Source organism: Nannospalax galili, unplaced genomic scaffold, assembly GCF_000622305.1.
Source record: "Nannospalax galili isolate Female #2095 unplaced genomic scaffold, S.galili_v1.0 scaffold43, whole genome shotgun sequence".
Lineage (NCBI taxonomy): Eukaryota > Metazoa > Chordata > Mammalia > Rodentia > Spalacidae > Nannospalax > Nannospalax galili.
The window spans coordinates 5,585,636-5,613,444 of NW_008353342.1; the positions used below are offsets into that span (position 1 = coordinate 5,585,636).

The 27,809-nt window shown below is 40.2% G+C and overlaps 1 protein-coding gene across 3 annotated transcripts in view; it reads right to left on the reverse strand.

Annotated features, from left to right (window-relative positions):
- Mkx (mohawk homeobox) overlaps positions 1-27,809 on the reverse strand; it is a 68,723-nt gene that overhangs the window by 33,123 nt on the left and 7,791 nt on the right. For 2 of the 3 annotated variants that reach the window (XM_029554787.1, XM_008850552.3), the window contains 2 exons: positions 23,010-23,163; positions 22,241-22,576 (listed from right to left, as the gene is read on the reverse strand). In XM_029554787.1, coding sequence (XP_029410647.1) covers positions 22,241-22,576; positions 23,010-23,163 — 490 coding nt within the window. Of the gene's footprint in view, positions 1-6,297; positions 6,357-22,240; positions 22,577-23,009; positions 23,164-27,809 lie in introns of those variants that run through there. The other variant, XM_008850553.2, reaches the window with a different exon arrangement.

The following is a 27,809-nucleotide window of genomic DNA, read 5'->3' on the forward strand; positions in this document are numbered from 1 at the left end:
GTTTACCCTACATTTAGGAATACACTTAAATCTCAAGATCTAAGTTTACAAAACACACAAGTTGAGCTATCCTGAGCTTAAGACAAATGGGATTCACTGCAGGATTATTTGAAAACACCCTCTGCACTGCCCTTCACACTTGGCTTCATTTAAACCATTTGATTTGGGAATATATTTTGAAAATCAAGGCACGCCTTCATTTTCTGTGGATTTGCAGGGGAGGAAGTGAATGAAAGTCTTAAGTCAACTCTCCAAGCAGGGCAGTAAGGAAGCCCTGGTCCCGGGGTTCCAGGTCTGTTCTCTGGACTGCCCTAGGCATCCTGGGGCGACTCCTGACTGCAGGCCTACACTTCCTCAACAGACTTGTTACCCCTTAAAATGGGCAGCTCCCCTCTTAAGGAGTCAGACACCCTCATCCTCCATGTAAGGACACGGTGCCAGGTTTTCCTTCCTTCCTTCCTTCTTCACCGTTTTTGCACTCTGTAGTTCTCTGGAGAACTGCCACAGCAGGTGCTTGTCTCCCTCTGTATCCCTAGATTCCTTCTCTCTGTGAGGATTCCCTAAGCCCCCTGCTGGGATTCTAAGTCCAGAATGCCTCTCGCCTGTCTTACAGAGGAGGCAAGACAGGGCTGCACTGTCTTCAGTTTGGAATGCTCACATAGGGCTCTGAAAGGATCTTCAGTCAGAGGAAGGGGTGGGGTGCAGTAAATTCTAGAATAAAGGTAATGACCTTTAAAAAGGAGTTAGCCATAAAGTTGACCTTAATCTTGAATGATGAAGGATTCACAGTAGCCATGGAGTCACCTTTAAAACTCTCTTAATCTTGTGGAGATTTGTAAATTTTGCTTTCAAAGTGCTCTGTGGAAAATGAGGATAGTGGCAGGGTGGGCTTCATGGAGCCCTGAGTGTTGAGCACAGTGGGTAGCTCTTCAGAAGTGTTCGGTGTTGTTGGCGATTTTTGTTATTCTGATGCCCAAGTGTAAGTGCTTTGACGGTGCACTCTGACCTCACTGCTCTCTGTTGTCCTGAGATGGAGCCTACAGATTATGATGGAGACAGGAACAGCCATCAACTCTGGAGGGTCGGAGGACCTACCGAGATGGCGGAGGGCTGAGCAGCACACATCAGGACATAGGATTTTTTGGTGGAGAGAAGAAAAGGACCCAGGAGAGAGAGGGGCAGACTTAGAAAAGGAGCTGAAAAGAGCTTTCAAAGACAAACTACAATCTTGGTAACATTTGTCATGTTTTAGGGTCAAATAGCCCAGGTTTCATCCTGGCTCTACAGCATCATACTTCCTGGGCACAGTCTGTTACTTACATCTGCTCTCATCTTAAAAACATGGCAGTGGTACATATCATGCAGTTATTGTGAGGACTAAAAGAGGCGTAGCACACATAGGTACAGCACTTGGCACAACTCCAGGCACGCAGTGAAAGAGGGATAAACTGAAGCTTTGATCACTGTCTATGGCAAAAGGTACTGGACTCATCTGGCCACTTACATCCCTCTAGATGCTTTGATCATTACCCTCGAGAAGCACAGGGCTAGGAGAGAGTCACCCTCAAGAATCAATCACAAGGAGTAGGAGATAGTTACACCTCAGTCCTACAAAACACAAGCAAATGAATTCTGCCAATGATATGAATGAATGTGTAAGTGGGCTCTTTCCTCAGGAGCCTGGTGTGACTGATATCTTGCTATGAGCCTGTGGGACCTTCAGCAGAGACCCTGGTTATTCTGCACCAGATTTCTGACCTACAGAAAGCTGTACCATTATAGGAATGGTGCTGGTTTACATTGTTCAGTTTGTGGTAATTTGTTATGTGGAAACAGTAAACTTATACACAGGTATAAAAGATGTTCTTTTATTTTTATTTTTTAGCCTTTTTGAAAGAGGATGTCCCTGTAGCCCCAGGTGGCCTGGAACTCACTATGTAGCCCAGGCTGCCTTAAACTCACAGAGATCTTCCTGCCTCTGCCTCCCAAATGCTAGGACTACAGGCGTGTGCCACCATGCCTGGCTTAAAAGATGTTCTTTTATTTTTAACTAGGTCATAGTTATGAACCTCCCAATGTTCATGAAGTAACACACAAGGCCTCACGTTCTCAGCTGCCGCACATAAGCTATCTCTTGACAGCAACATGCATATGATGATCCCAAGCCTGCCTCTGGGATCCATCTTGCCCTTTTTGGTTCAGAAATTCCATTTAGTATTCTTTTAGGGTAAGAGCTAGGATGCTCCACTGCCCAGTGGCTTCTCCAAAAAAGACAGGCAGAATGATTGGGAAAGAACATCCTTCACGACTAAAGGTGAATGTAAGACCGGAAGCGATAAAACTACTAGAAAGAAAAATAAGGAGAAAGCTACATTCAAGATAGCGACTCTTGGATGAGACCCCCAATGTACAAGGTACAAAGAAACAACCAGAAAAGTAGGGCTGTAGCAAACTAAGAAATTTTCATACAGCAAAGGGAACAGTAAAGAGACAGATCAGAAAAAGGAATAAAATATTTACAAATCACACACCAGATAGGAGGCTACAATCCAATAGTATAGAAGGAGCTCAAACTACTCAATGACAAGAAATCAACCCTGTGAAACATATGGAAAAAGACTCAAATGGATATTCTCAAAAGAAGAAGACTTACAAAGATTATTAAATGCGTTCAATATCTATAAGCATAAGATAAATGCAAACTGAAACCACAATGTAACCCTTCATATCTGACAGGGTGATTATTATAAAAAGATAGGCAACAAGTGTCAGAGATGCTGAGGACAAAGCATCAGATTATACACCCAGAAACACATGTAGTTATTATTTGTCAATTAACAAAATGAAATTAAAATAAAAGGAAAACTACTTCGAATCCCCATCTTGTAGGAAAAGCCATGTAGAGGGCATGCTGCAGTGCAGTTATTGGCTAACTCAGATCTGAGTGCTTGCTCTGTCTGTTTCCTGTCCCACGGCAAAAGCAGCTAGTGGTAGGATGCAAAGTCCTTGAGCTCACCAGTACTTTAACAATGTACCAAAGCAACATTTATCTAAGGAAAGACTCATTTGGCATAACACCCGCCACTAAAAGATGACAAGAATTCATTGCAAGCAAAGGACAAAGAAATGTAATTTGCTCTAATAAAATATGTTTCTGGTCTTGGAAACACTTTGGAAACAGTGGCCTATTTAAAATTTATTACTATGTAAGCAGCACCATTTGAAAGAGGGGCGAAAGCTCACAGAAAAATATTCTGAGGCCAGTTTACCAGTGCTCAGAGACAGAGAGGTATTGTGAAACACTTAGTTGGATCAGTCATAAAGAAATCCAGGAGCGCTAAGCAGGCGTGCTCCCAGTGGCCACAATGCGCTTTATTGTTAGAAAAAAAGGAGGAAGACGAAGAAAGATACAAGTATCAGGGGAAAGCAAATGCATTTTGACATTTTTCAGAATTCATAAAGCATACAACATTAGTGTGTGTTTACATTACTACAATGTTTCCAAACATGATAACCCTCCTGTCTCAGTTTTGTTTCCATTTTCACTTTCGTGTGTGGTTTTAACCAACATTTGTAGCACTAGCTAAGAACTATTAAAATAACCAAGAATAAAAGGGTAGAAAAACATTTTGAAGCACATGATATTTAATGCTCCATTTATTGATAATTTTGCTTGAAGGAAAGATTGGCAAAAAGTAGTGGAATTCTTAGCTCCTCATTTTTACTTAAAAATTCCCACCAGCACTCACTCAGACAAAGAAATAAAAGTTTTCCACTGGAAATACAAAAACAAAAGTGAGTTTCTAGCACGTTTAAGTACTGAGTAAGGAGTCCATCCGATTCCAGTCACATTTCAGGGGTGCATTTATCAGGTGCACAACTGACAACTAACCCCACATAATATAACTATAATTATAGGTGTGCTTCATTCAATTATATATAAATTAAAGCTTTTCTTCAAGCAATATAATTTAGGAAGCCAATGCTATAAGAATGAACCATGTTCATGCAGATGAAACCTATCGGTAATTAGAAAAAATTTTAGCTTAAAATTTTTTTATTTATATATATGTATATGTCTGTCGGAATGCATGCTACATGGGTGCAGGTGCCTGCAGGGGCCTGAAGAGGGTAACAGATCCTCTGGAGCTGGAGTTACAGGTAGTTGTGAACCATGAGACATGGGTGCTGGGAACTGAACTCTGGTCCTCTGCAAGAGCAAGATGCTCCCTTAGCAGGTGAGCCATCTCTTCAATCCTTTTAAATTAAAAAATTATTTATTATTTTTATTTTATGTGTCTGCTTGTATTGCCTGCATGTAGGTAAGTGCACCCATGTCGTGCAATGCCCGCAGAGGTCAGAAGAGGCTGTCAGATTCCCTGGGACTGGAGTTACAGACAGTTGTTAGTTGCCATATGGATGCTGGATTCAAATCTGGGTCTTCTGCAAGAACAACCGGTGTTCTTAACCGCTGAGACATCTCTCCAGCCTCCCTTTTAAATTTTATTTTCCACCATTATTATTGTGTGTATGTATATGAGTGTGTGTATGCATGTGCCACGGTCAGTGTGTTGCATGATGTGCATATGGAGGTCCAGGGACAACTTTCAAGAGTTGATTCTCTTTGCCACCTTGTTGGGCAGGGACTCTCTTGTTCTTCTTCGCTGTGCTGCATTCTTCAGGCTCTCTGGCCCATAAGTATCCAGGAGATTCTCCTGTTTCCACCTGGCACCTCACCACAGAAGTGCTGGGATTACAGAAGGGAGTCATTATAACAGGCTTTTTAAGTGAGTTCAGGGGATGGAACTCATGGTCAGGCAGGGTTGGGTGGCAAGAGCTTTTGCAGACAGACATCTTGCTGGCTCTATTAGTAATTTTGTGATAGTTCCTGCTGTTCCATTCTGGAGACAATTACTCTGAATTTATTATTTCTTGATATTCTAAATGTGTATGTAATTGTGTGTGCAAATTCTCAGTAACAACTATCGGAAACAAAGGAAATATTTTTTAAGATGAAACCATTCACTAAAAATCTGTGTTACAGAATTCTTTAAGATAGTGCTCTGGGTGTGCTGATTCATTTCACCTTCAAAATGGTATTAAAGTTATAGAACATAAATTTAAAATCAAATATATACGGATATACATAGCAGTGCTTGAAAAAATCGTGGCTAAATCAGAAAGGTTGAGAAATTCATGAAAAATATGGCATCATGTTGGTGAGAAAAATCTAAACAGAGAACCACCACTCAAAACAGGAGGACGGCCTGTGGTCACATGAGCTGCTTCTCCCGCTAGAGCACAGAGGGTACTGCAGGTCAGCAATTCACAGACAGAGATTCAGGGACCTTAAGTGGAGCCATGAGAGTTATCAGCTAAAAGACACCCAGCAGAAGAACAAGGTCATGGCTTTTCTGCCTTCCTGAATCTATGAGATACTTTCTGGGTCATCTGACCACAAATGTCCTTTAAGTAAGTCAGTAGACTTGTTTAAGAAGGTAATAAGGACTCCCAATAAAGAACTTAAATGTATCAAGAGTTGCAGGTAGTCCGTGATTGGAAATCAAAGGTACAGTGTATGCTTAGCATGTGTGAATCCTGGGTCGGGTCAGAAGAGGAAGGGGGTGAGGGATGAGGGGAGAGACAAGTAACTTCTGATCTAGAGTGGTCATGACTGTGAAGTAACTTCTGATCTAGAGTGGTCATGACTATGAAGAAGGAGTGGCAGGACATGTTTGTGCCCTATCTTTATGCTAAAATACATGAGTAAAATCAACGTAAAGGAGGAAAGGTTTGTTTGGGTTATAGGTTGAAAGGTTTCAGCCATGGCTGGTTGGCTCTATTATTTTGGTGCCTATGGAGAGGGAGAACATCATACTTGGGAGCATGCTCCTCTCAAGGCAGCCAGGAAAAAGAGAGAGAAAGGAGAAGGATTCAGGGTTCAACGTCCTCTTCAAGGGGAGCCCCCAGTGGCCTAACTTCCTTCCCTTATGCTCCATCTCCTAGAGGTCCCCACCATCTCCCGCAGGCTGGTGACCCCACCTTTAAGGCATGAGCCTTTGAGGAGCATTCAAAATTCACATTGTAGCATAAGGTAAAAAGATGACAATTTCAAAGAATGAAAACATGACACCAAATTAAAAAAACCTTCAATATAGAAAAGTTGGTTAGCAGAATAGAAGGGGAAAACTGGAGCCCAAGTTGAATTAGGAAGATAAAGTTATGAATATACAGGAGAAAGATTTAAAAAATGAGGAAAAGCAGAGAAGCAGTCACAAGCAGGCCAAGGTCATCTCACAGGTGATTCTTTCAAACTTTCAGGACATGAAGAGAGCTGATATTTCCTTTAAAAATGTCTAGAGTAAAAGAAAAAAAAAAAAAGATTAAGGGGCTGGAGAAATGGCTCAGTGGTTAAGAGCACTGGCTTCTCTTGCAGAGGACCCAGGTTTGGTTCCGAGCACCCACACAGCAGCTAACGACCATCTGTAACTCCAGTTTCAGGGAATATGATGCCCTCACTGCATGACATGAGTACACTTATACGCATGTAGGCAATACATTCATATATATAAAATAAAAATAATAAATGAAATATTTTAAGATGATTAAATACTGTCTTGCTGTTTCACAACACCAGCTACTCTCACAGGAGGAGAACATCAGAGCGAAATGACATTCCTACATACTCACTGGAGAATTTTGTTGTAAAATAACTAAATAATATATTACTAAACAGAGTCCAGAAGTCCAGAAATGTATTAAAAGAATGATATATTATCATGAAATAAAACTCTTTCCAAAAATTCAAGGACAGTTAAAAATTAGGAAATTTACTTTTAATAACACACAAACAGCTTCAAAGAGATAAGTAGACGATGGTCTTAAAAATTGTAGAAATAGCATTTTATAAATGCAATAGCTTACACCATTATGATTGTTTGGTTTTGGGGGGGATTCTTTTTTGCTTGTTTTTGTTTAAGATTTTTTAAAATATGTATGAGTGTTTTGCCTGCATGTATCTACATGTACAGTGTGCACATCTGGCACCTGCGGCAGTCAGAAGAGCGTACCAGATCCTCTGGAACTGCAGTTACAGATGATCGTGAACTACCATGTATGTACTGGGAACCAACTTGGATCCTCTGCAAGAGCAGCCAGTGCTCTTAACGACTTAGCCATCTCTCTAGCCTCTTTTTTTGTTTTTTTTTTTTTTAGATAGGTTCTTATGATGTAAAAGCCTGGCTGGCTTGGGGACTCCTTATGTAGACTAGCCTCATGAGAGTTTTTCTTATTAATTATTCTAGGAGTGGTTGGAGAATTCCTTTATCCTTGGTTTCTGATAACCTGAAACTTTCTGCAAACAAATACTTAACTGTAAAATATAAGAAAAAGTCCCTTTAATGTTTGCTGTCCAATGGCACTTTATAGAACTTCACCAATATGCTTCAATAAAGGGAGGGAGGGAGAAAAGGAGAGGATAAATACACAAAATGGTATATGAACAAGATACTATACTTGTGTACTTTAAGAATCCAATGGCTATAAGAAAAATACACAAGATGCAACACTTTTCCCACATATCAGTGATAACTATTATAATATGTAATTGACAAGAACCTACACACAATAGAAAAAAAAAGCAACACATAAAATATCTAGTAATTAACTTCACAGGAGATATGTAAATTATATGTAAAGTGTAAAAACTTACTAAATGAGATGAAAGTTGACTAAAATAAACATTTGTTAGTGGGAAGACAATATATTAAGGAGAAAGTTTGCTCATAGTCAAACTAATATTTGAAATAACATAAAATTAACTTTCTGCAAGAATATTGTTTAATGAAACTTGTCAAAGCCTAAATGAGAATATTTGGGGATGTTGCATAGGACTGTCCTCTAACAGACAGACCATGGGTTGCGCCTGCTTCCCTAGGATCATTAGAGCTAAGCTTATTGACTATTATGAGCCACAAGAAAAGTGGGGTAGGGATAGTCAGCTACACTTCCCCACCAATCAGTCTGTTCTAGTTGCATGAGTGGGAGGGGCTAAGGGGATATGAACTGAGGAGGCTGAGGAAGGGTTTGCACACCATTTTGTGGGACTGTGGAGAAGTCACCATCCATTCTTGGATAAAGACTTTCCAGTGTGGCCTTAGGAGAAGAGCACCCACACTCCTGTAAGTGAACCCTAACCCACTGCTCTGTAAGTAAGCCCAATACATTCACTAGTTTCTCAGATTGTTGTTTGGTGAAATCACACCTTGGTTTGTTGTAGGGACCAAGGGAGGAGGGGGTGGACATTGTTACACCTCCCAGGAAGAATTTTAGCAACAAGGGAAAAACATTTGAGAGTGGACATACTCTGCTAAATGTCAAAATACTATAAAACCACAGTCAGGAAAAAAAATGGAGCACTGTTATACATTAAGAATACACTGCTTGATAGAATACAATGTAATCTGGAAATGGGCTTACAGATAACAGAAGTTAGTATATAATAAAGGTTGCCTTTCAAATCAGTTAGGAACAGTAGATGCATCCAATCAGCTGTGTTGAGACAATTGGCTATCTATTGTGGGAAAAAAACTCAAAGTCAAATCCCAGCACGTGAGAGGTAGAGACAGGAGGATCAGAAGTTCAAGGTCATCCTTGATTACACAGTGAGTTTGGAGCTCATGAGACCTTGCCTTAAAAAAATGAAGCAGGCATAGGGCTCTCGTTAAAAGCCTCCTTCAGTCCTTAGACTGTCGAATTGGATGGTTGGCATGTAAAAACATACTCTCTTGTGAGCACCTACAGTAGACTTGCAATGGGCCATAGCTAGAGCAGTGGCATTGAGTATGCTCAAGGGCAGCAGAGGGGAGGCTGGGAGATTGGAATAGGTATTTGTATTTATCCACATGGAAAATAAAAACAAGCTTATCCTCCTAAAAAAATTTTTAAAAAATTTAAAACCATAAAATAAATAAATAAAGACAGGATAATTACATGATTTACAAAAACAAATGATAAGAATAGATTATAAGCATACTACATGTGGTGGCTTGAATGAGGAATGTCCCCCACAGGTTCAAGTGTTTGAACACTTTGTCCCCAGTTGGTGGCGCTGTTGGAGGAGATCATGGAATCTTTAGGAGGAATAGCCATGCTGGAGGAAGTGTGTCACTGGGGGTGGGCTTTGAGTGTTCACGGCCTCACCGCCCCCCATGTCCAGTTTCTCTCTCTCTCTCTCTCTCTCTCTCTCTCTCTCTCTCTCTCTCTCTCCTTCATGTTTGGGGTCAAAGATGTGATCTCGATCTCTTAGCTCTTGGTTCCTGCCGTCGTCCTCTCTCATCATGATGGACTCTCCCTCTGGCACCATAAGTCAAAATAAACTCTTCCATAAGTCCCTTCTGGTCATGGTATTTGATCACAGCAATAGAGAAGTAACTAACATACTATACAACTAAAATGCTTTAAAGTACTAGAGAAAATGTAAAGCAGACATTTGTAATCTTGGGCTAGATTTCTCTAAAATGACAGGCCACACAAATCCCACCATGACAGACATGACTCCTCAGCCTCGTAAACTATCCTCGGGGCCAGGTGTCCTCCCAGGGTAACGGGCCTTCCACCTGCTTCATGGAGGTTTGCTGCTGCCTTTGATGTGCTCTCGGCCTGTCGATGAGAGCCTAGGCTTTGTTTCTACTAAGAAACATGACAGGCATTTATCTGTGCCTCTCTGTGAGCAGTGAGCCTTCTTCCCTCCTATGCCTTTGGCAGAGACACAGATCATCAGAGGTAGGTGGCACATTCACATTCCTTCATTTCACATCCAAAGGAACTGGCAGCCTGCATTAACAAAGGGACTTAGCTTACAAACAGAACTGCTAGCTCAACTGGAGTTCCTCAGTCAAAGAATCTGTGCTCGTTCTATCTACGGTCCACATTCAGAACCTTCCTTTGTGCTAGGTGAGGAGGCTGGCTGGCTGGAGAGAAAATCTGGACCCGTTTTCTAGACCTTCTCCATTCAACTTGCAGAGCTTGGGCAGAGCCTCTCTTCTGAGTCTTGTACCCTGTCACTTTAATGAAAGCAGTGCTGGGCAGGTGAGGGTGGATGGAACGCTGAAAATGTTCTTCTGTGAGCATCTCAGTGTGTGTATGGTGTTGGAGGACAGACAGTAACAAAATTGAGTCTTTTCATAGTTTTCTGATGAGAGGAGAGTTATGGTAACTATAAACTAAATTTTATGGCTTCAATCATAATAATGGTAAAATAGTCCTCAAACATCTTTTAAGATAGTTGAGAATTACTATTCCAGATGATTTATGCTTATACTTTTCCAAGCTCAGTTTAAGGGGTGAAAAGTGTACATTAAGAAAAAGTCTTCTGAAAGAGAAAAGGCAGAGGTTAGATAAACTGTGGTCCCGTGAGACGTGGAAAAGTCTGAATTGGGGCCATATTTCTTAAGAGACCTAAAATAAAGGAACCCAGGAGATACAAAAACAACTAAAAGAAGACCAATTGCACTACTAACACGGTTGTGAAAAAAAAAAAAAACCACAAATCGATCCAGCAAGACAGATTTAGCTGCTCAAAGGAGAGTTATGGGGTGAGTAGATGCAACCAAACAGTAAGTGAACATGGAAAACAGCATTATGCTCAGGCTGGCCCTCACAAAGGCCTTGTGAATTACTAGCAGCCTCTGTGGCTACACATTAGGCTGAGACAGCACATCAAAGGTACTTGGCATTCGAGGGCTTCTGGCCTGGGATTTTTACATTTAGAAATGTAAGAACCAGTAACATTTAAGGAATTCTTGCTCTTGCCAGATAGCCATCCTCTCTCCTTCAAGCCATGTGACAAATGATTCTAAATACCACGTTGCCTTTTAACGCATCTGCTGTCTAAATCAGTGTGGAAACTGGAAGGCTGGCTTCTGAATTCTGGCCCTTCACAAAAGGGTACGTTTCAGGGTCATAATGACAGTCTTGGCAGAACAGGGCATTCCTATTTGAAATGTCTCTGCCATACTGAGACTCGTCCACCGTAGCCTGAGTCTGGCTCGACTGAAGGGACAATGGGTTCTTAGTACACAAGCAGCTACGTGAAAACTGAAGGAGTGGCCTGCGTTTGGAAATCTCACCAAATGGAAGGTTGTCTCTGACCACTTTTCAGTGTTTTCAAAGGTTTTATTTTCATTTAAGTTCTTTGTGTTTTCATTTTAATTTTTCTATTACCAAAATAGTCCTCTTTACATTGCTATTGTAAAAAACTGTTTTCTTTTTTAAATTTTAAAAATTTATTTATTAATTTTTAATGTGTACGAATTTTTTGCTTACTTGTAAGTGCACCACATGTGTACAATGCCCATGGAGGCCAGAAGACGGCTTCGGATCCCCTGGACCTGGAGTTACTGATGCTTCTTAGTTGCCATGTGGGTGCTGGGAACTGAACCTGCTGAGCCATCTCTCCAGCCCCACTATTTTCTTTAGATGAATGAAAATTGTTCAAAGGCAAAAGTTGTTTTAACACACACACACACACACACACACACACATACACACAAACAAACACATTCTTTCCATCAGAGAGGCACATCTCTATCATTATATCTAAAATGCTCCACAGTCAGCGTGAGGTAGTTTTTAACCCTAACTGCAGTGCCCTGAAAGCAGGGAAGCTAAGTGCCAGAGGATACAGTGCTGTCCAGATCCCTGAGCCAGGGAAGTCTGAACTTCATTCTGGCTCTCCCCAGGGCCTGGCCTGAGGAAGTGTTCTCAGTCTGGCTTGAGAAAGTGCTCCCAATCTGACCTGAGGAAGTGCTCCCAATCTGATCTGAGAAAGTGCTCCCAATCTGACCTGAGGAAGTGCTCCCAATCTGATCTGAGAAAGTGCTCCCAATCTGACCTGAGGAAGTGCTCCCAATCTGATCTGAGAAAGTGCTCCCAATCTGACCTGAGGAAGTGCTCCCAATCTGATCTGAGGAAGTGCTCCCAATCTGACCTGAGAAAGTACTCACAGTGAAGCCCCCACAGCAGCTCAGGTACCTTGTGTTGCTTTATGCTTCCAGACCAGGAGAAAGTTCAAGGTTCACTTTTATGACCTGAAAGTCTCCAACATTGTTGGAAGTAGAAAACTGTTGTTACTTAAACTGAGGCTAATCCATCTTTTCAAACCAGCCAGTTGGATTTTTATCAGCACTCAATTGTTCCTCGCTACTTACTGGTAATGCTCTCAGTCTCTGGTGATTCAAAGGCAGATGGAAGATGGCATTGGTCACTTTAAATGCTACTGTGCTCTCCCACATGCTTCGTGTCCACTGCTACTACAAGCACATACACCCTGAGAACTTTAAGCCACAGGTATTAAGAACTAGGATCTTCTACAAACCATTCCTATTCCTCTTAATAACCAGGTACCACTGGTCATCCCAACCTGCAATTTATAGTATCAACAAGATCTCCACACAATAGCCATTAAGAGAAACTATGGGCCAGCAAGATGGTGAGTGGAGCACTTGCCATCAAGTTTGACCACCTGGTTTGAGCCCCAGAGCCCACATAAGTTGTCCTCTTATCTACATACGTGCACACACACACACACACACACACACACACACACACACATACCCCTTGTGCATGTCCACATCATACACACAATAACAAATAAACCTAAAAACTTTAAAGAGATTGTTAGAAATATACACACACCTGTCCTAGGTTCTCAAAAGTTCAACAATAATGATTCAAGTTTTCTTAAGTAAAAATCAATTATCAGAAAATCTGAAAACAATTAGACTAAGCAATTCATATCTAAAAAGCAATTTTTAGTTCTTAGCAAAACATCTATACCCACAAAGGAAGAGATCAGGCTGCAGGACCCTTCAGAAGTTGCTTCTGGGTTCAGAAAAGTCTCTAATTAGCCGTGTCTTTAGTAAAATGAAACCAGAGAAATGGATGACAAAGCTGTTGCATAGTAAAGAGAAGGTTCAGGGCGTAACTGTTATTCAAATATGTCATCCTCGACCAACCTGAAAAACTAAGAAGAAAAGTTTTGTGAAGAATAACTTCACAGGCTAAACAAGTTTATTATTACCCTTTTACTTCTTCAAAACTCACAATTATCAGTGCTGCAGCATAGAAAACAAGGGCGCAAAGTCCCCAAATTTCAAAGAACTAAACTATTCAAGACTGGAAGAATACACATATTTATTCAGAGTAAAACTTAGGTTACATCAACATGACAAATTTTGACATAGAAAAATATCTGTTTAATTTTAGGAACAAAGTAGGGAGACAGCAGGGGAAAGCAGCTGTAAGTAGCCAAGAAAAGAGAGAAAGAGAAAGAGAGAGAGAGAGAGGAGAGAGAGAGGAACACTTTCATGTTCATGCAAAGGGATGTCTTGTAATTTTCAGTGAAAACGTTTTGACAGTCTTTTTATAAAGTCTCAGACCACAGAGGTGTCAACATACCATTTTTGGTCTCATCGGTGCATAGAGGGTTTATGCACCTAACTAAACTTAGAAGTAGTGGGAGTTATTGACTTACATCCTTTATGCACAGAGGAAGGAAAAAAAGAGACTCTTTTCTTTTATGCCAACTTTGAATTTGGCTTGAATTTTTATGGCTTATTTAGAAACTCCAGGGAATGAAAAAGTCTCTTAATGGAAACACTGACACAGTCTTAAATATAGTGACATGGACAAGCACTTCAATGAAACCGCCCCAGGATGTGGCTGGTCATCGAGCAAGTTTGAAATCCACTGAGCATCAGAAAACCAGTCACACTGGATTTGCTGATAAATGTAGAGAATGCCTCTTCAGAATCGAAGTGCTGGTAAACCTGTTTTTATTAGGAAAATATGTAAACTCTATGGGTTCTTTACTCTTATACATGGGAGAGGGAAAATGTAAAATTTCGGCATAAGCTTTCTCCTATTTCTGATATGTAATTAAAATGTTGGCTGGGGGTGGATGGCGATGGATCACTGAGTCTTAACAGTATCTAGGCACGTGTTCTTCCACTGAGCTATGAGCCCTACCTAAGAGGACCCTTAACTTCCTCAGGTAAAGCACAACTACTCTCTGATAGATTTTGAAAGGGGGAACTTTCCTCATTACAAAGCTGTGACCTTTCGAATGAGATTTACAGAAAATCTGACCCTTGGGTGGGATTACTATAGAATTAGACAAGCTAAAAGCTCTGTTCTGAGTCTCTAGGTTCTTAATAAACATCTGATAATGGCCACGATGAAAGACTTATTTACATAGCTTATTTCAGACATTTGAAAAATTCATTTTTGATTTTTGAAATTACATTTATTTTATGGATTTGCTTGAAAAGTATAAATGCAGTTGTATTGATGTTCCACTCATTGTGAAGAACGAGAGCAAGAGTGAGAGCGAGAGCGAGAACGAGAGAGCAAGGGGGGAGAGACTGGTTTCTCATTCCTTTTTCTTTGTTACTTGGTATCATGTGGAAGCCTGAAGAACCTGAAATGAAGGTCCAGGCTTAGAGCCTCAGGAGCACACAGAGCATGAGCTGCAGGTGAATCCAGGGCAGCCACACAGTGAACTCAGGATATTCAAAGATTTTTCAGAGCTGGGTTTGATCCAGACATATTTGAAAGATAGCAATATTGATGTCATATTTGCCCAAATATAAACAAAATGTTTTAAACTTTTTCAAAATGATTGTCTATGTGTGCACATGGCAGGAGGGGGCACATTCTACACCTGTGGTGGTCAGAGAAAACTTTATAGCGTTGGTTCGCTCCTTCCACATTTATGTGGGTTCTGGGGATCAAATGCAGGTCACCAAGGGCCTTTACCACATGAGCCATTTCTCAGGTTGACAAAGTATTTTTTGAAACAGAGCCACGTACTTTCTTCTGTACTGATTCTCACAGCCTTGCATGCGTTAAAGCATTCTTAATGGCCCTGAATTGGTGCTGCATTAATTTAACTTTTATAGGCTCTCTAGCACTTAGTATTGGGTTATATTTGCTTCATAAATATTTCTTAAATGAATGAGTTAGTGTTTTAATGCTTTACATTAGAAAAGACATTTTAATGTACATAGGTATATGTTCATCTCTGTTTATCAGCATGATAAGAGGAAGAAAAAGGTCCTGGATAAGTTTCAATCAGTAAAAGTCGATTTTTTTTTTAAAAGAAAGAGTATGTAGAATTTAGAAAATAGGAAAAACTTAGATAAACTCAAGCTCAAAACAATGGAATTTTTAAGAGACTGTAAAATGAAACTAACTCATTTTTAAGCAAAAGAGAGACTTCCAGAGAAATTCCTGGATGATAAGTGGAAAAGATTAGTTTAAAGAAAGTCTGTCAATGAAGCAGGCAGGCGACGCAGTGGTCGTGGTTGCTTCTCTTTAGCTAGTACATGGTCCTGTAGGGAGGCTTCAGAAACAAAGTAGGAATTAGACCATCATTTAAACTCTTCGCTACTTTCAGAGTTGACAAGAACCCGGGACAGAGCTCTAATTTTTAAAGAATGGGTTCTGACTTGAAAAGGTGGAATGGCTTTGCAGACACACTAGGGGGGTAGGGGGAGCTCAGTGGTAGGGTAACTGACTATCTGCTTAAGGCCCTGGGTTTGATCCCAGCACTAGGAAATAATATTTTAATAGATCAGTAGGAGGAGGAAGTATAGAGAAATGTTCTTAAAACACACCCTGAAAGCAGTGTTTAATTTTTTTTAGTTTAGAAAGCAAAAAAATTCTGTAAATTTACATTTCTACTCAACTTTCTGCTACCTTGAAATTTCATTTATGTTGAATTCCTCCTTCCCAGATGGTGTTTGATAGGTGGGGTACAAGACAAGAAATTGGACAAAATTTCAAATATTCTTTAAATGTCACTGGCTGGACCGGTGATAGAGGGTTTTTTATTATTTTCTCCTGGAGTCTATCAACAGTTGTTTCCTTGCCAGGAAAGGATTGTTTTGAATAATCTGAAATGGAAAAGCTAAAGATGTTTGCTAAGAGAGAAGCAACTGACAGTAAAAAATGTAACTAAGAAAAAAATTGTATCCAAAGTAGAAACATGTCACAAAATCCTGAGGAAAAATCTAGTGAGCACCCAGATTCACACACACTGTCCTTTGAGTAGTCCCGCCTTGATGGCCATACCCCTCAAGTATGAATCCTGAAATTACTGATGCAGACCGGTTAGAACTGACTCTTACTGCTGCAAAAGGCATCTTCTAAAGTCTTTCCTCTGGTTCCTTTGCTTACGTTTCACTGAGGAGTGGTCTGGGCCGAAGCACAGAGCTCTAGGGAGTCTGGTCAGGACCTGCACAGTGGCTCTTACATCCTGCCTTGTGAATGACCACAGGCAGGGGTGCCTCAGACGTAATGTACTGGCTTCTGAAAAGCAAGTGTTCCATTAGTTGTTCAGAATCCAGAGTACATTTCTCCAGACAGTGAAGCCAGGAGTGAAGTGACATCCCACACTGACGCATTGGCTTTAGTACACCTGGCCCTTACTACCAACACCAGCTTAAAGTCTAAGTACACAAGTGCGCAGGAAGACAGAGAGAAAGAACATCTTCTCCCTTGAGAGTCATCCTTAGCCAAGAAAACAAACAGAGATGGCAGCTGGCCTGATCCTCCCCAACCTTCCTTGTACTTCCCAGTACCTTCTTAAGAAACTCAAAAGCCTAGTTCTCTCATTTGGCTCTAATTCTGCAACTGTGTCAGGTAGTCCAAATGGCCCCTACTTCCCAAAGTGTCCCATGTACCAAGAACATGACTTCTTTTTGCTAGCTACCAAAACCCTCCATTTCTTAAGGAACTTCAGCGCAGGAGAAGCTCAACCTGATTAACTCACACTAACAGAGAAAACAGTCCTTGAGGCCTAGATGTTTTGTCTAGACCAGATGTGCCTAATTAAGCCAGCCTAACAAGATAAAGTTTAAACACCCAGTCTCTCGGGCAAGTTGCATTGATGATCTACTGGCAATGTGGCTCAGAGAATAACTGTCCTAGTTACTTAGAAGTGATTCATTTGTGAGCTGTGAACACACCACACACACACACACACACACACACACACACACACACACTCACACACACAAACTTGTTCTCAAGCTAAGCAGGAAAGCAGAAGTCCTTAAGTTTTGCTTGCCTGATTTCCTGTCAGTACACTTCTTAGAAACTCTCCTTCCTTCTACAGAGAAGGGGGTTTGGTTTTGAGGCAAAAGTCACACTCAAATCTAAGTTAGGCCAGGTTCTAGTGAGAACTCGTTCTGTGAGGTGACACAGATGGTCCCTGTGGAGATTGTAAGGAGGAGACAGGACTAGTGGATGAAAGATGACTACAGTCCTTTATCCTGATACCGCCGGCCCACTTTGTCACCTGAGGCTGGGATATCAGTAATGCAAAGCCTCATTCATTAACCTAACGGCATGGAAACGAATTGCTGTTTTAACTCAGCAGTCTTTCTCCCACGGACACACTGAGGAACTGATTTCCTTTCATCTTACTCAATTGTATTTATAAGCAACAATGCTGGGAACTCTGATCAGTTGTATTCGAAATGTTGCAGTGAATATCTACTGAGGGCCTTCTACGTCCTTGGCACAATGCCCAAGGTTGCAAAATAGAAAAATACTGTTTACATAAAAATCAAGACATTTATGCTCTGATGATTTCTAGCATTATCTTCAGTTAAGGGTACTACTTATAATCTATAGTCTCTCTCTTCCCTCTGAGGATTTAACACGAATGGGTGAAATAAAATTCAGTGATCTATGATCACCCTACATAGCAACTTTCATTTTGCTTCTTAACGCCATATGCTTAATGAAATATTTTCTTAACAGCAACAAAAATGGGTAGATAAAATTTCTTAGCCAAGATAAATGAACAAGTCATGCTTAGAGTATTTATTAAAAAGAAACGGAGTAAAGTCTTTCTACCTGCTACAGCGAGGTGGTGAAAGGGGTGTGAGTTAATAGCAGACTCAGAAATGTCCTATTTAGATGAGGAAAGAAAGATATAGCCTGATGGATGTGTAGAATTCAGAGTGAGCCTGCATGTCAAGAAAGACCATTGCAGTTGCTCAGAAAGTATTTCCCGAGTCCCTGTGCTGCTACGGTTCCTGCACAAATGTTAATCCAGCTATAACTCTGTCATCTGAAAACAGTCATTTATTGATTGCCCTGAAACTTAGCTGGTCACTTTAAGCCATCACCCTCTCTCTCTTCTCCATGCCTGAAAATTAAGAAAAAAATTCAGGCCATTCTTTTTAAGTTCACACACATGCATCAAAAACCAAAAGTTTATGTGTTTAGTTTGCTTTCCTACTGACTGAATGACTCATGGGCTTTCTGTATGAATAGGGCCTGGCATATGCATAGTGCTTCACAGATCAAGTGCTTTTGGAGTGCTACAATAAAAATAAACAGCCCAAATAGCCAACAGACATGACATTCCTTCTGACTATTTTGTCACCTTTGAAAAGAGCATGCATTTTAAAGGACTCAACACAGTGGGCATTTTGCAGGCATAGGACCGTGTTTGTATTGGATAACATAAATAGATTTATAAGAAATTTTTTATTTTTAAATAACCAATCACTAAATAATACACCTCAATAATTTATTTTTTTCCAAAACAAAAACCCCTTTGTCCCATCTGTTGGTGCACATTTGTACTGTTGTAATTGTTTCTACAGTTTTGAATTCCTTGAACTATAAATATCTCTCTCTCCATACTCAGTAGAAAATTTTACTTTCATACTATGTTAATATGGTTTAGAATTAGGATAACATTTACATTTTTAAAACATGGAGGCACCTGTTATAATTTTAAATATTCCAGAGAAATATACAAAACATAGGAATTATTTATTCAAAGTTTGGAACAGTAGAACAATCAGTTTAAACATCCTGGGAACTGGATTTTATAAAAACTTGAATTTTTCCTGAGTTATTGTTCTTTTAAAACTTTTCTTACTTATGAATTGCAAACTTATTCATATGGCTAGTAGCAATTCATTTCACATGTACAGTTAGAGATGGCATACTGTCAAACAACAGTGCACCGTACTCCGTGAATTTGTCAGGTGTATGTGTGTTTGGACATGTGCATGGTGGCATGTCCTGTATGTGTGTGCATGTGGTGGCCTGAGGTTGACACTGGGAATCTTCTTCAATCACGCTCCACCTTATACAACCCAGAGCAGGTTGAGAGGGCTAGTGTAGCTGGCCAGCTTGTTCTGGGATCCCGTTTCCACCTTCCAAGGGCTGGAATTACAGCCGGGCTGCCACACTCATCTGGCATTCAAGTGAGTGCTAGGGATCCAAACTCTGGTCCTCAGGCATGCTGCTTGTGTGGCAAGGGCTTTAATCACTGAGCAGTCTCACCAGCCTATTCCTGATTAAAACATATTTTCTGCTTAAAAACTATATGCTCATTTCTGAACCTCCTTTGTCATCTCCAGTTTTAATCTATGATCATTTCTGTTTATTGTTGTCTTCAAACTTTTGATTCATTTATTTTCCAACTTTTCATTTTACCTTTTTTTTTTTTACTTTATTTTCCTCCTCCTTTTGGCTACCTGTATTTGAATTTCTTGATGTCTTTTCCTTTATCATAAAATAGTTATAAAACTGAGTTACCACCAAGTTCTGCTCTGATCCCATTAGATATGAATTGCAGTTCTTTCAGTTTTGTTATTGGCTAAAAGGCTTTCCCTTTTAACTTCATCTTATACCCATTTACTCCTTATGAGGCTGTATTTGTGTTTCTGCGTGCTTGGACTTGCTTCGATGTGGGAGGTGGTGATGCAAATGAAAACGGTGTTGATTTACATTTTTAAGAATGTCCTGATATTTTCTCTGATATCACTTTAGAGGCGATAGATCTGTTCACATTTGTAGATACTTTAGAATGAGATTTCTGGCTAAACAATCTGAATTCAGTATTTTAAATCTGAATTCTTTTCTGAGCCCCACTGTTTACATACCATGCTGCTCACTACCATGAGTATTGGGTTGTGTAAAAACTGTATGGTACAGTTACAGGGCCTAGTGTATTATAACTACTCAGTAAATGGCTGTGGCAGTAAGAGAACTACTATAGGAGTTAAACCATGCCATAGAGCCTTCCAACCACAGTCATCTCCATCAATGGACCAGGTGTAGAAGAAGCACATCCAGACCCCTGTCTTCTCTTCCTGCCATCATATACTTGCGGGTCCTCTAAGGAAACTGATAGGGTCACTCATTGTGGCTACGGTTTTCACCTTGGATGTTTCTGACTTCGTCTCTGTCATATGATGGAATTTCAAAATTATTCTTTGGATGAATTAATAAAAAAAGAATTGAACTAAATTCTAGTGGTTTAAGGAAAACCTCCAGAGGCAGGAAATTATCTACCCTATTCTTTTTTAAATTTAATTTAGTTCATTATTTTTATTATATGTATATGAGTGTATTTTCTGCATGTATGTAATGCGGCAGTGTTGTACAAGCCTGAGATCTAAAAAGGGCATCAGATCCCTGGAACTGGAGTTACAGATGGTTGTTAGCTGCTATGTGAGTGCTGGGAACTGAACTGCTGAGCCATCTCTCCAGCCTTCCTACCCCATTCTTCTAAAAGAAGATAATTCAAACACCTGTCCTGGTTCTCAGCACATGGTAATGAATTCTTGCTGAAAATATCATTATTATGGGTGGTAGTAGGAAAGAGTCTCAGGAAACAATTGATGGGAACAAGATAAAGACAGCCAGTGATTGGTGGAAGTAAGGTAATGGCAGTGAATCACTGGCAGTTGTAGATGCAATCACTGTGCTGATACAGATGCCCCTCCTATCTCTTATGCAGGCTCAGCTGAGCTGTTCAGCTAGAGAGTAACTACTATGTGTTCTTGGCAGGTTTCCATATCTGTGGTTTAACGTGGCTAGGCTGGATATTTTCTGAAGCTGTTTCCAGATCTAACATTAAAGCTCATTTACTGGTATCTTCAGGAGCCAGGGTGAATATATACCAGACGTAGGTCACACCTCTACCTTGTTCCAAAGTAACCTGCTCAAACACTTCTTAAAAGCAAAGCTCTCTCGGAGTTAAAGTCAAGACAGAAACTTTACCAACCCGCTACTCCATCTGAATGTTTTGGACAGGTCAAAAGTCAGTTCATTATTTCTGGAACCAATGTAAAAATTTCAAAGCTATTTATCAGCCCTACTTGTACTTTCCAGGAATGAAAGTAAAATTTCCAAAGCTAATGGATCCAGACTTGTGTTTTTTCCTTCAGAAAAATTTGGCCTGTGTATTAATTTGTATTCATTTCCTATCACTATAGCAATCAAAGTATGTAAAGAAAAGATGGAACATAAAGCATTTGCATGACTGGCCAAATCCAGTACATTTCTCCATCATATGGGCTACTCATACATGACAGTATGCACACTTCAAATATTTTTACCATCCAGGTAGTGAGGTGGCTCAGTGGTTAAGAACACTTGCTATATAAGCAGGAGGACCGGAGTTCAAATCTCCAGTGCCCACATAAAAAAACCAAGCATGGCCAGACCAGTGCCTGCTCAGATGGCAGAGACAGGAGGATTGCTGAGGCTTGCTGACCACGAGCCTAACTCCAGGTTCTGTGAGAGATCAAGTCTCAAAGCAGAAAGTGTAGAAAGACACCTGGCCTCTGGGGGTACACACAACTGCATATACCTGTACACACATGTGTACACAGACTTGTATGCTACACACACAAAAAATGAAGAAATATTGTTATCATCATGAAATTGTCATTAAGAATGAAAACATGTGGGTGGATAGGTGGCTCAGCAGTTAAGAGCACTGGTTGTCCTTGCAGAAAACCTGGGTTCAGTTCCTAGGACCCACATGGAGGCTCACAACTGTCTATAACCCCAGTTCCAGGGGATCTGACACCCTCTTCTGGTTGCTGCAGGCATTGCATACACATGGTATACTTGCATACATGCAGGCAAAACACCCATACACATAAAAAATTAAGTAAAAATTTGAAAAGAATGAAAACATTTATCCTTATTATTAAAGAGCAAGATACCTCAGAATTCCCAAGATCATCTACTAACAAATACATCAATTGTCAATTTAAAACAAAGCAAAAGCTTTATATTAGAATTACGGGCAACCTTATGTTAATCTTATACCTGCTATGATAAGCCCCCTCTGCTGCAGTTATATTTCCGTTTTACACAAGGCCACAGTCCTTATAATAGAGCATGGGCTTACCTGTGCGATAGACGAAGTTGCCTTCTGTTTCCGATGATGATGGAGACACTAGCTCTTCTTCAAACTCATTGGAGCTAAAAGACCCCGAATGGTTCCTCTGCCTTGTTTTCCCCATCATGGCAGTGCTTGTGGCCATGACGTGTCTCAAAGAGTCGTTGAGGTAGCGGTTCAACAAGCTGCTCTTGTATTTGGGAGGGGATACGTAGTCCTCGGCAGCCCTGGACTCTGGCCTCACTCCAGCCTTTATCACTGAGCTCTCTCCTTTAATCACAGAGTGATGGACAGGGGTGCTATAGCTCCCTTCGCTCATGTGGTTTCTTGGAGGATTTTCTCCATCTAAGGGGGAAGATACCAGCAGGTAGTATTTGCACGTTTTCTTCCCCCACTGCTCAACTGCTACACTTAATCACTAGAAATGCAAACAAGGTAAGAATCTGTGCCATGTGAAATTATCATCAATAGTTATCTCTGATAATCACAAGACTCACTTTCAGGTAAAAGAAAGCAGGAACCTATTTAATATTCTCTTAGTATATTTTAATTCCAGTGAATTTCACAGAAAATGTCATGTTGATATGAGATAAATCTATAAACAGAAGACTATAATTCGTGCTGATATATAGAATGGCAAAGGTGAAGTTACCTCATGCAGAGAAAAACGACTACCGCTCTATCATACTTCGTGGGTTCAACCATTCAAAAAGCAACTGAGGTGAACTTCTAACCACAAAGGCAAAGCAAAGAAGGAAAAACAAAGAACTGAACAAACCTTCAGAACAGGAGTCGTCGCTGCTCACGCTGAGGCGCTCAGCATTGCCCTGCACGTACTTGTTGTATAGCTTGATTCTTAAGGCCCAGCTTAAATCCGGCTGCCGAACAGTATTCTTCAGCCGACGCCTAGCGTTAGCGAACCAATTTGACACCTGAAACAGGATTCACTTTTTAATGAAAATCACATTACAATGTGGCTCATTATCAATGACTTCCTCTAAAGGAATCTAGGGCCGGGCGTGGTAATGCTGCATTGTAGTCCTGGTTGCATAGGAGGCTGACCAGGAGGATCACTCAAGGACAGGATTAGGAGGCCAGCCTGGGAACAAAGAACAAAGCGAGGCCCTAAATCTGTAGTGAAATGCTTCTTCTAATCATGTAGTATTGAGGAGGAAGCATAAAAATGTATGTCATGTGAAGTAGTAGAGGTGATAAACACTACCATTGAAATCTACCTGATGACTCTATATCCATGATCAGATGCCAAGGAGCTCAGAAAGTAACTATCACTAGTAATAATCAGATATATAGAGATTAGAAACGCGTGTGAAAGCATCTTAGTGTCAATTGCATTGAAAATGAATTTTTCTGTATGAAACTGTATTTTAATAATGAAATGGAGATCTTTTTTAAAGGTTAAAACCTCATTTAACTTTATGACTTACAGGGTTTATACTGAGTACAATATTGTATAACTATTAATTCAACTGTAAATCTAAAAGTTTACAGCCAATTCTGAAAGAGATGATATCCTTGCATATGTCAATGCTGTTGTAATGAAATGCTTCTTCTAAGTATGTGGTTATTAAATAAATAATTAACAACAAAAAAATAAATAATAAATAAAATTTTTTAAAAATTAGAAGAGAAGAAAGAGAGAGGGAAGGAGTGAGTGAGAGAGAGAGAGAGAGAGAGAGAGAGAGAGAACAGCAACCATCAATGGAGGAAGTTGAAGATGATGCTGAGTAATCCAGCCTGTGTTGTGTACTATTTTGAAAAATAAAGACAGCCTAGGGATGAGCTAGGTGCTAGAGAAGCACACAGACAGCTGTCTGGAAAGGAAAGAAAAGGTGTTTCTGAGACTTAAAGGGAGGACCAGATTTGAGAGTTCCAGGCACAGAGGTGAGAGCTGAAGCTGTGAATAGGCAGAGTGGAGAAAGTGTAGGGCCAGGCTTCGGAAACCAGTCAAGGAATTTGGACTATTAAAAGAGGGGCTAGCAGAACAGTTAGAGACGGCACAAAGAACACCTCGCTGAAGACACTGTTTCTGCAGCACATCGTTGAAGGCAATTAGGTGACATTCCAAAACAAAGAAAAACTGCTTCCATTTTTCCTCTAAGGTGCTATTGGATTTCAAGAGGACAAAGGCACTTTTCAAGAGAACATGTACTTTTCTTCTGAAATATCAGAATATCAAGAGTATATAGCTTTAAAAAGTTCAAAGGATGACATTCACTTTTAAAAGTACAAAATGGGCAAATATAGTTAAAGTTTTCTGTGAATTTGCTCCAGAATGTAAACTTCTATTGCTGTAATGGTTCATGTGGTGATGTTTTCACTGGAAGAGTCTTTCTTCTTTTCTTACTAGTCATTACTAAAAATACATTTATGGTATTTATAGTGTAGTATAAATATTATAAATAAATACTTTTGCACATTGGTCAATTCCTAATTATTGTCTGAAATGGCAGTGATTTCTACTTTAAAAAAATTTAAAAAAATAGCCGGGCATAGTGGTGCACGTCTTTAATCCCAGCACTCAGGAGGCAGAGGCAGGCAGGACAGCTGGGGCTACAGGGAGACCCTGTCTCAAAAAGACCAAATAAATAAATAAATAAATAATAAAAAAATTTTAAAGCACGATTACCTTTTTTCCTCCCTGTCCTCAAGTCTAGCACATTAATTTTTTTCACATAAACTCAACAGTGATGATGCTCACATTACCTCCTTCTGCCTTAAACCATGACAGCTGTCCTTGTACACCTGTGTGCAGTGACATGCCAGCACACCATGCTACTGCAGAAACCTTAGTCTTTATCAACTTCTCCTCTGGTCAAGCTATGCTGTTACTACTATGGTTCAGACATGCTTCCAATTCTCATTCTTTCCATCCTCCACAAATAGGCAACTTCCAGAACTATTCATTCAACAAATACAGAGTGAGTAGTTATTGTATGCTAGCCATGGTGTGAAGTGCCAGGCCTTGGCAAGGCCATCTCAACCCTCTCTGTCTCTCTGTCTCTGTCTCTGTCTCTCTCTCATACTCTGTCTCACACACACTCTCTCACACACACAAACACATGTACTCTCTCTCTCACACACATACACAAACACACATGTAGACACACTCCCACACACATATGCACACACATATGCACACACTCACCAAAAAGTACCAGAATCTACAAACATCATGCACTCCCCTGAGATCCCAAAGTAACTGTGATTAATTGGGACCGTATCCATCACTACAGAAGCTGGTTTCCTTTCTTCACTACTTTCCCCATCCTTCCCTCTGGTTCCCCAACTCACTGTCAAATTTTCTTTTAAATTTGTTTTTATTGAATTTTTGTGTATTTCATACAGACCATCTCAATCAACCTTAATCATCCTTATAGCCCCGTCCCCACTGGCACCTTCCAATAGTCCCCCCCCCATTGGAATTCATCCATTCTGTCATTTGTGTTAAGACCTATTGTGTCAAGTTACTATCTCCAGACATTCCTTAATGCAAGCTCATCTACTGAGGTCTAGTCAGCTTATCTAGAATCCCTTGCTTTAGGAAGATCAGCTCTTCCTCACCCAGCAGTAATCAGTTGCCAATATTTCTTCAGCTAAGATTTAAGATTGGGGTCTGCTGTCCATTTCCCCAGCTGTATGCTGGGTTTTTGTCTGCTTGAGTTTACATGTGACTTGTGAACAGTAATACCTTTGCTGTAGATTCACATGAACAGTGTCCCAGGAGCTTGTAGGACTCTATTTCCATGTGGTCATGTACTTCCTCCCTGGCTCTTACACTGTCAAAATTTTCAATCAATCCTCCTGACAACTAACCAGGAACTTTAAAAACTGTCGCTCAAGCTTCCCTGGTTTCCACTCTGCTCTCTTAAATGGATCTTAACAACTATCATCAAATCAAAATGTCAGTGTATTATTTTATTTTACTTATTACTTTTATTTTATGTGTATGCGTATATTGCCTGCATGTAGGTAAGTGCACCCGTGTTGTGCAATGCCCATGGAGGTCAGAAGAGGCTGTTGGATCCCCTGGGACTGGAGTTACAGACAGTTGTTAGCTGCCACGTGGGTGCTGGGTTTCGAACCAGGGTCTTCTGTATGAACAACCAGTGTTCTTAACTGCTGAGCCATCTCTCCAGCCCCACATCAGTATATTATTATGACTTAATCACTTTGCTTCTTCAAAACCCTCACTGATGTCCTGCTAGTCTGTGACAGTGGAATAATGAAAAGAGTACTGGTTTCCTGTTCTGATTTTGCCAAAAACATGCCATGCCATGTAAATTTAGTCAAGTCATTCCAACTTTCTCTGAACTGAAAATACTCGTCAGGGACTTTCGTGTAACTCAGAGATAGGGCACTTGCCTAGCACATGCAAATCTCTAGGTTTGATCTTCAGCATTAACAACAACAACAATTCCTTCATCTACTACAAAATGGATCAGATAGTTTCTGAGAGCCTTATCAACGCTAAAAAACACACAGAGAGACCTGTGGAAACAGCCTAAGCTGGCTCCATACCCTTCACAGCTGGTACAACCCACCTAATCTCACCACTACTCCTTGGAATCAAGCGCATATGGTCACGCCCACCTGTTCACTGTTCACACAGAGGTCAGCCTACAGCTTCGATGCCTGTATCACTCACATTTCATAGGTTCCAACTCCCAAACTTTTTGTGTTACTTTCTTTACTAAATAATATTTAACTCAGAATGCATTAGTTAGATTTTAACCAATGTTAACCAACTTATACTGTACCCATACGGTACAGTGTAAAACCCAATTCTTATGACACTTCATATAATAAAAACAGAATGGCCTGCTAGTTAAAAAAAATTAGTACACTATAATTCTAATGTACAAAAATGGAGATACCTTTAAGAGCCATGGGGGATTAATTAGCTTTTCATATACAGGGTACTTTCACATACTTTTTAATGTTTTATGTACTCTAAGCTCTTAACATATTGTAATGACATTAAGAGATTTTTCCATAAAGGTCTGTGATATCTAACATAGGCTATTTCTAAACTGATTTCATAAGTTTGACTGGCACCAAATCTGTTAACAAACGCACATTGCCAGTGTTTTATTACCAGAAATTTACAGTACAACCTAATAGCTGGGTCCAGCCTGAGGTGTTTAATATCTACTCCTGTGAACAGCAGACACATCAACAGTTAGTGAATTTGCCTATTATTTTGCAATTTTCCCCCCAGTAATTTAATGCAGATTCCTTGTTTCAATGGCAGTGAAAACACACACATTTTCTACATCTTATGTAATACAGATCTCCTATGTCAACATGCATAGTCTCTTTAAATTATATTTTACATAAAACAGGTATCCTTATCAAGGGTGGGTTCTGGAACAGCATTTTAATGTCAGAATCAGTGTTTGCTTTTAAAACGACATATTTTATGTGAAAGCTTAGAAGCCAACTATCTAGAAGCTGGAAGAGAAAACTAATTTCCATCCTCTTCTACCAGAGATGTTTACATTCATCCTGTTGACAGAGCTGTATGCACCCAAAGGGACGGACTGGCTTCTGTCCACCT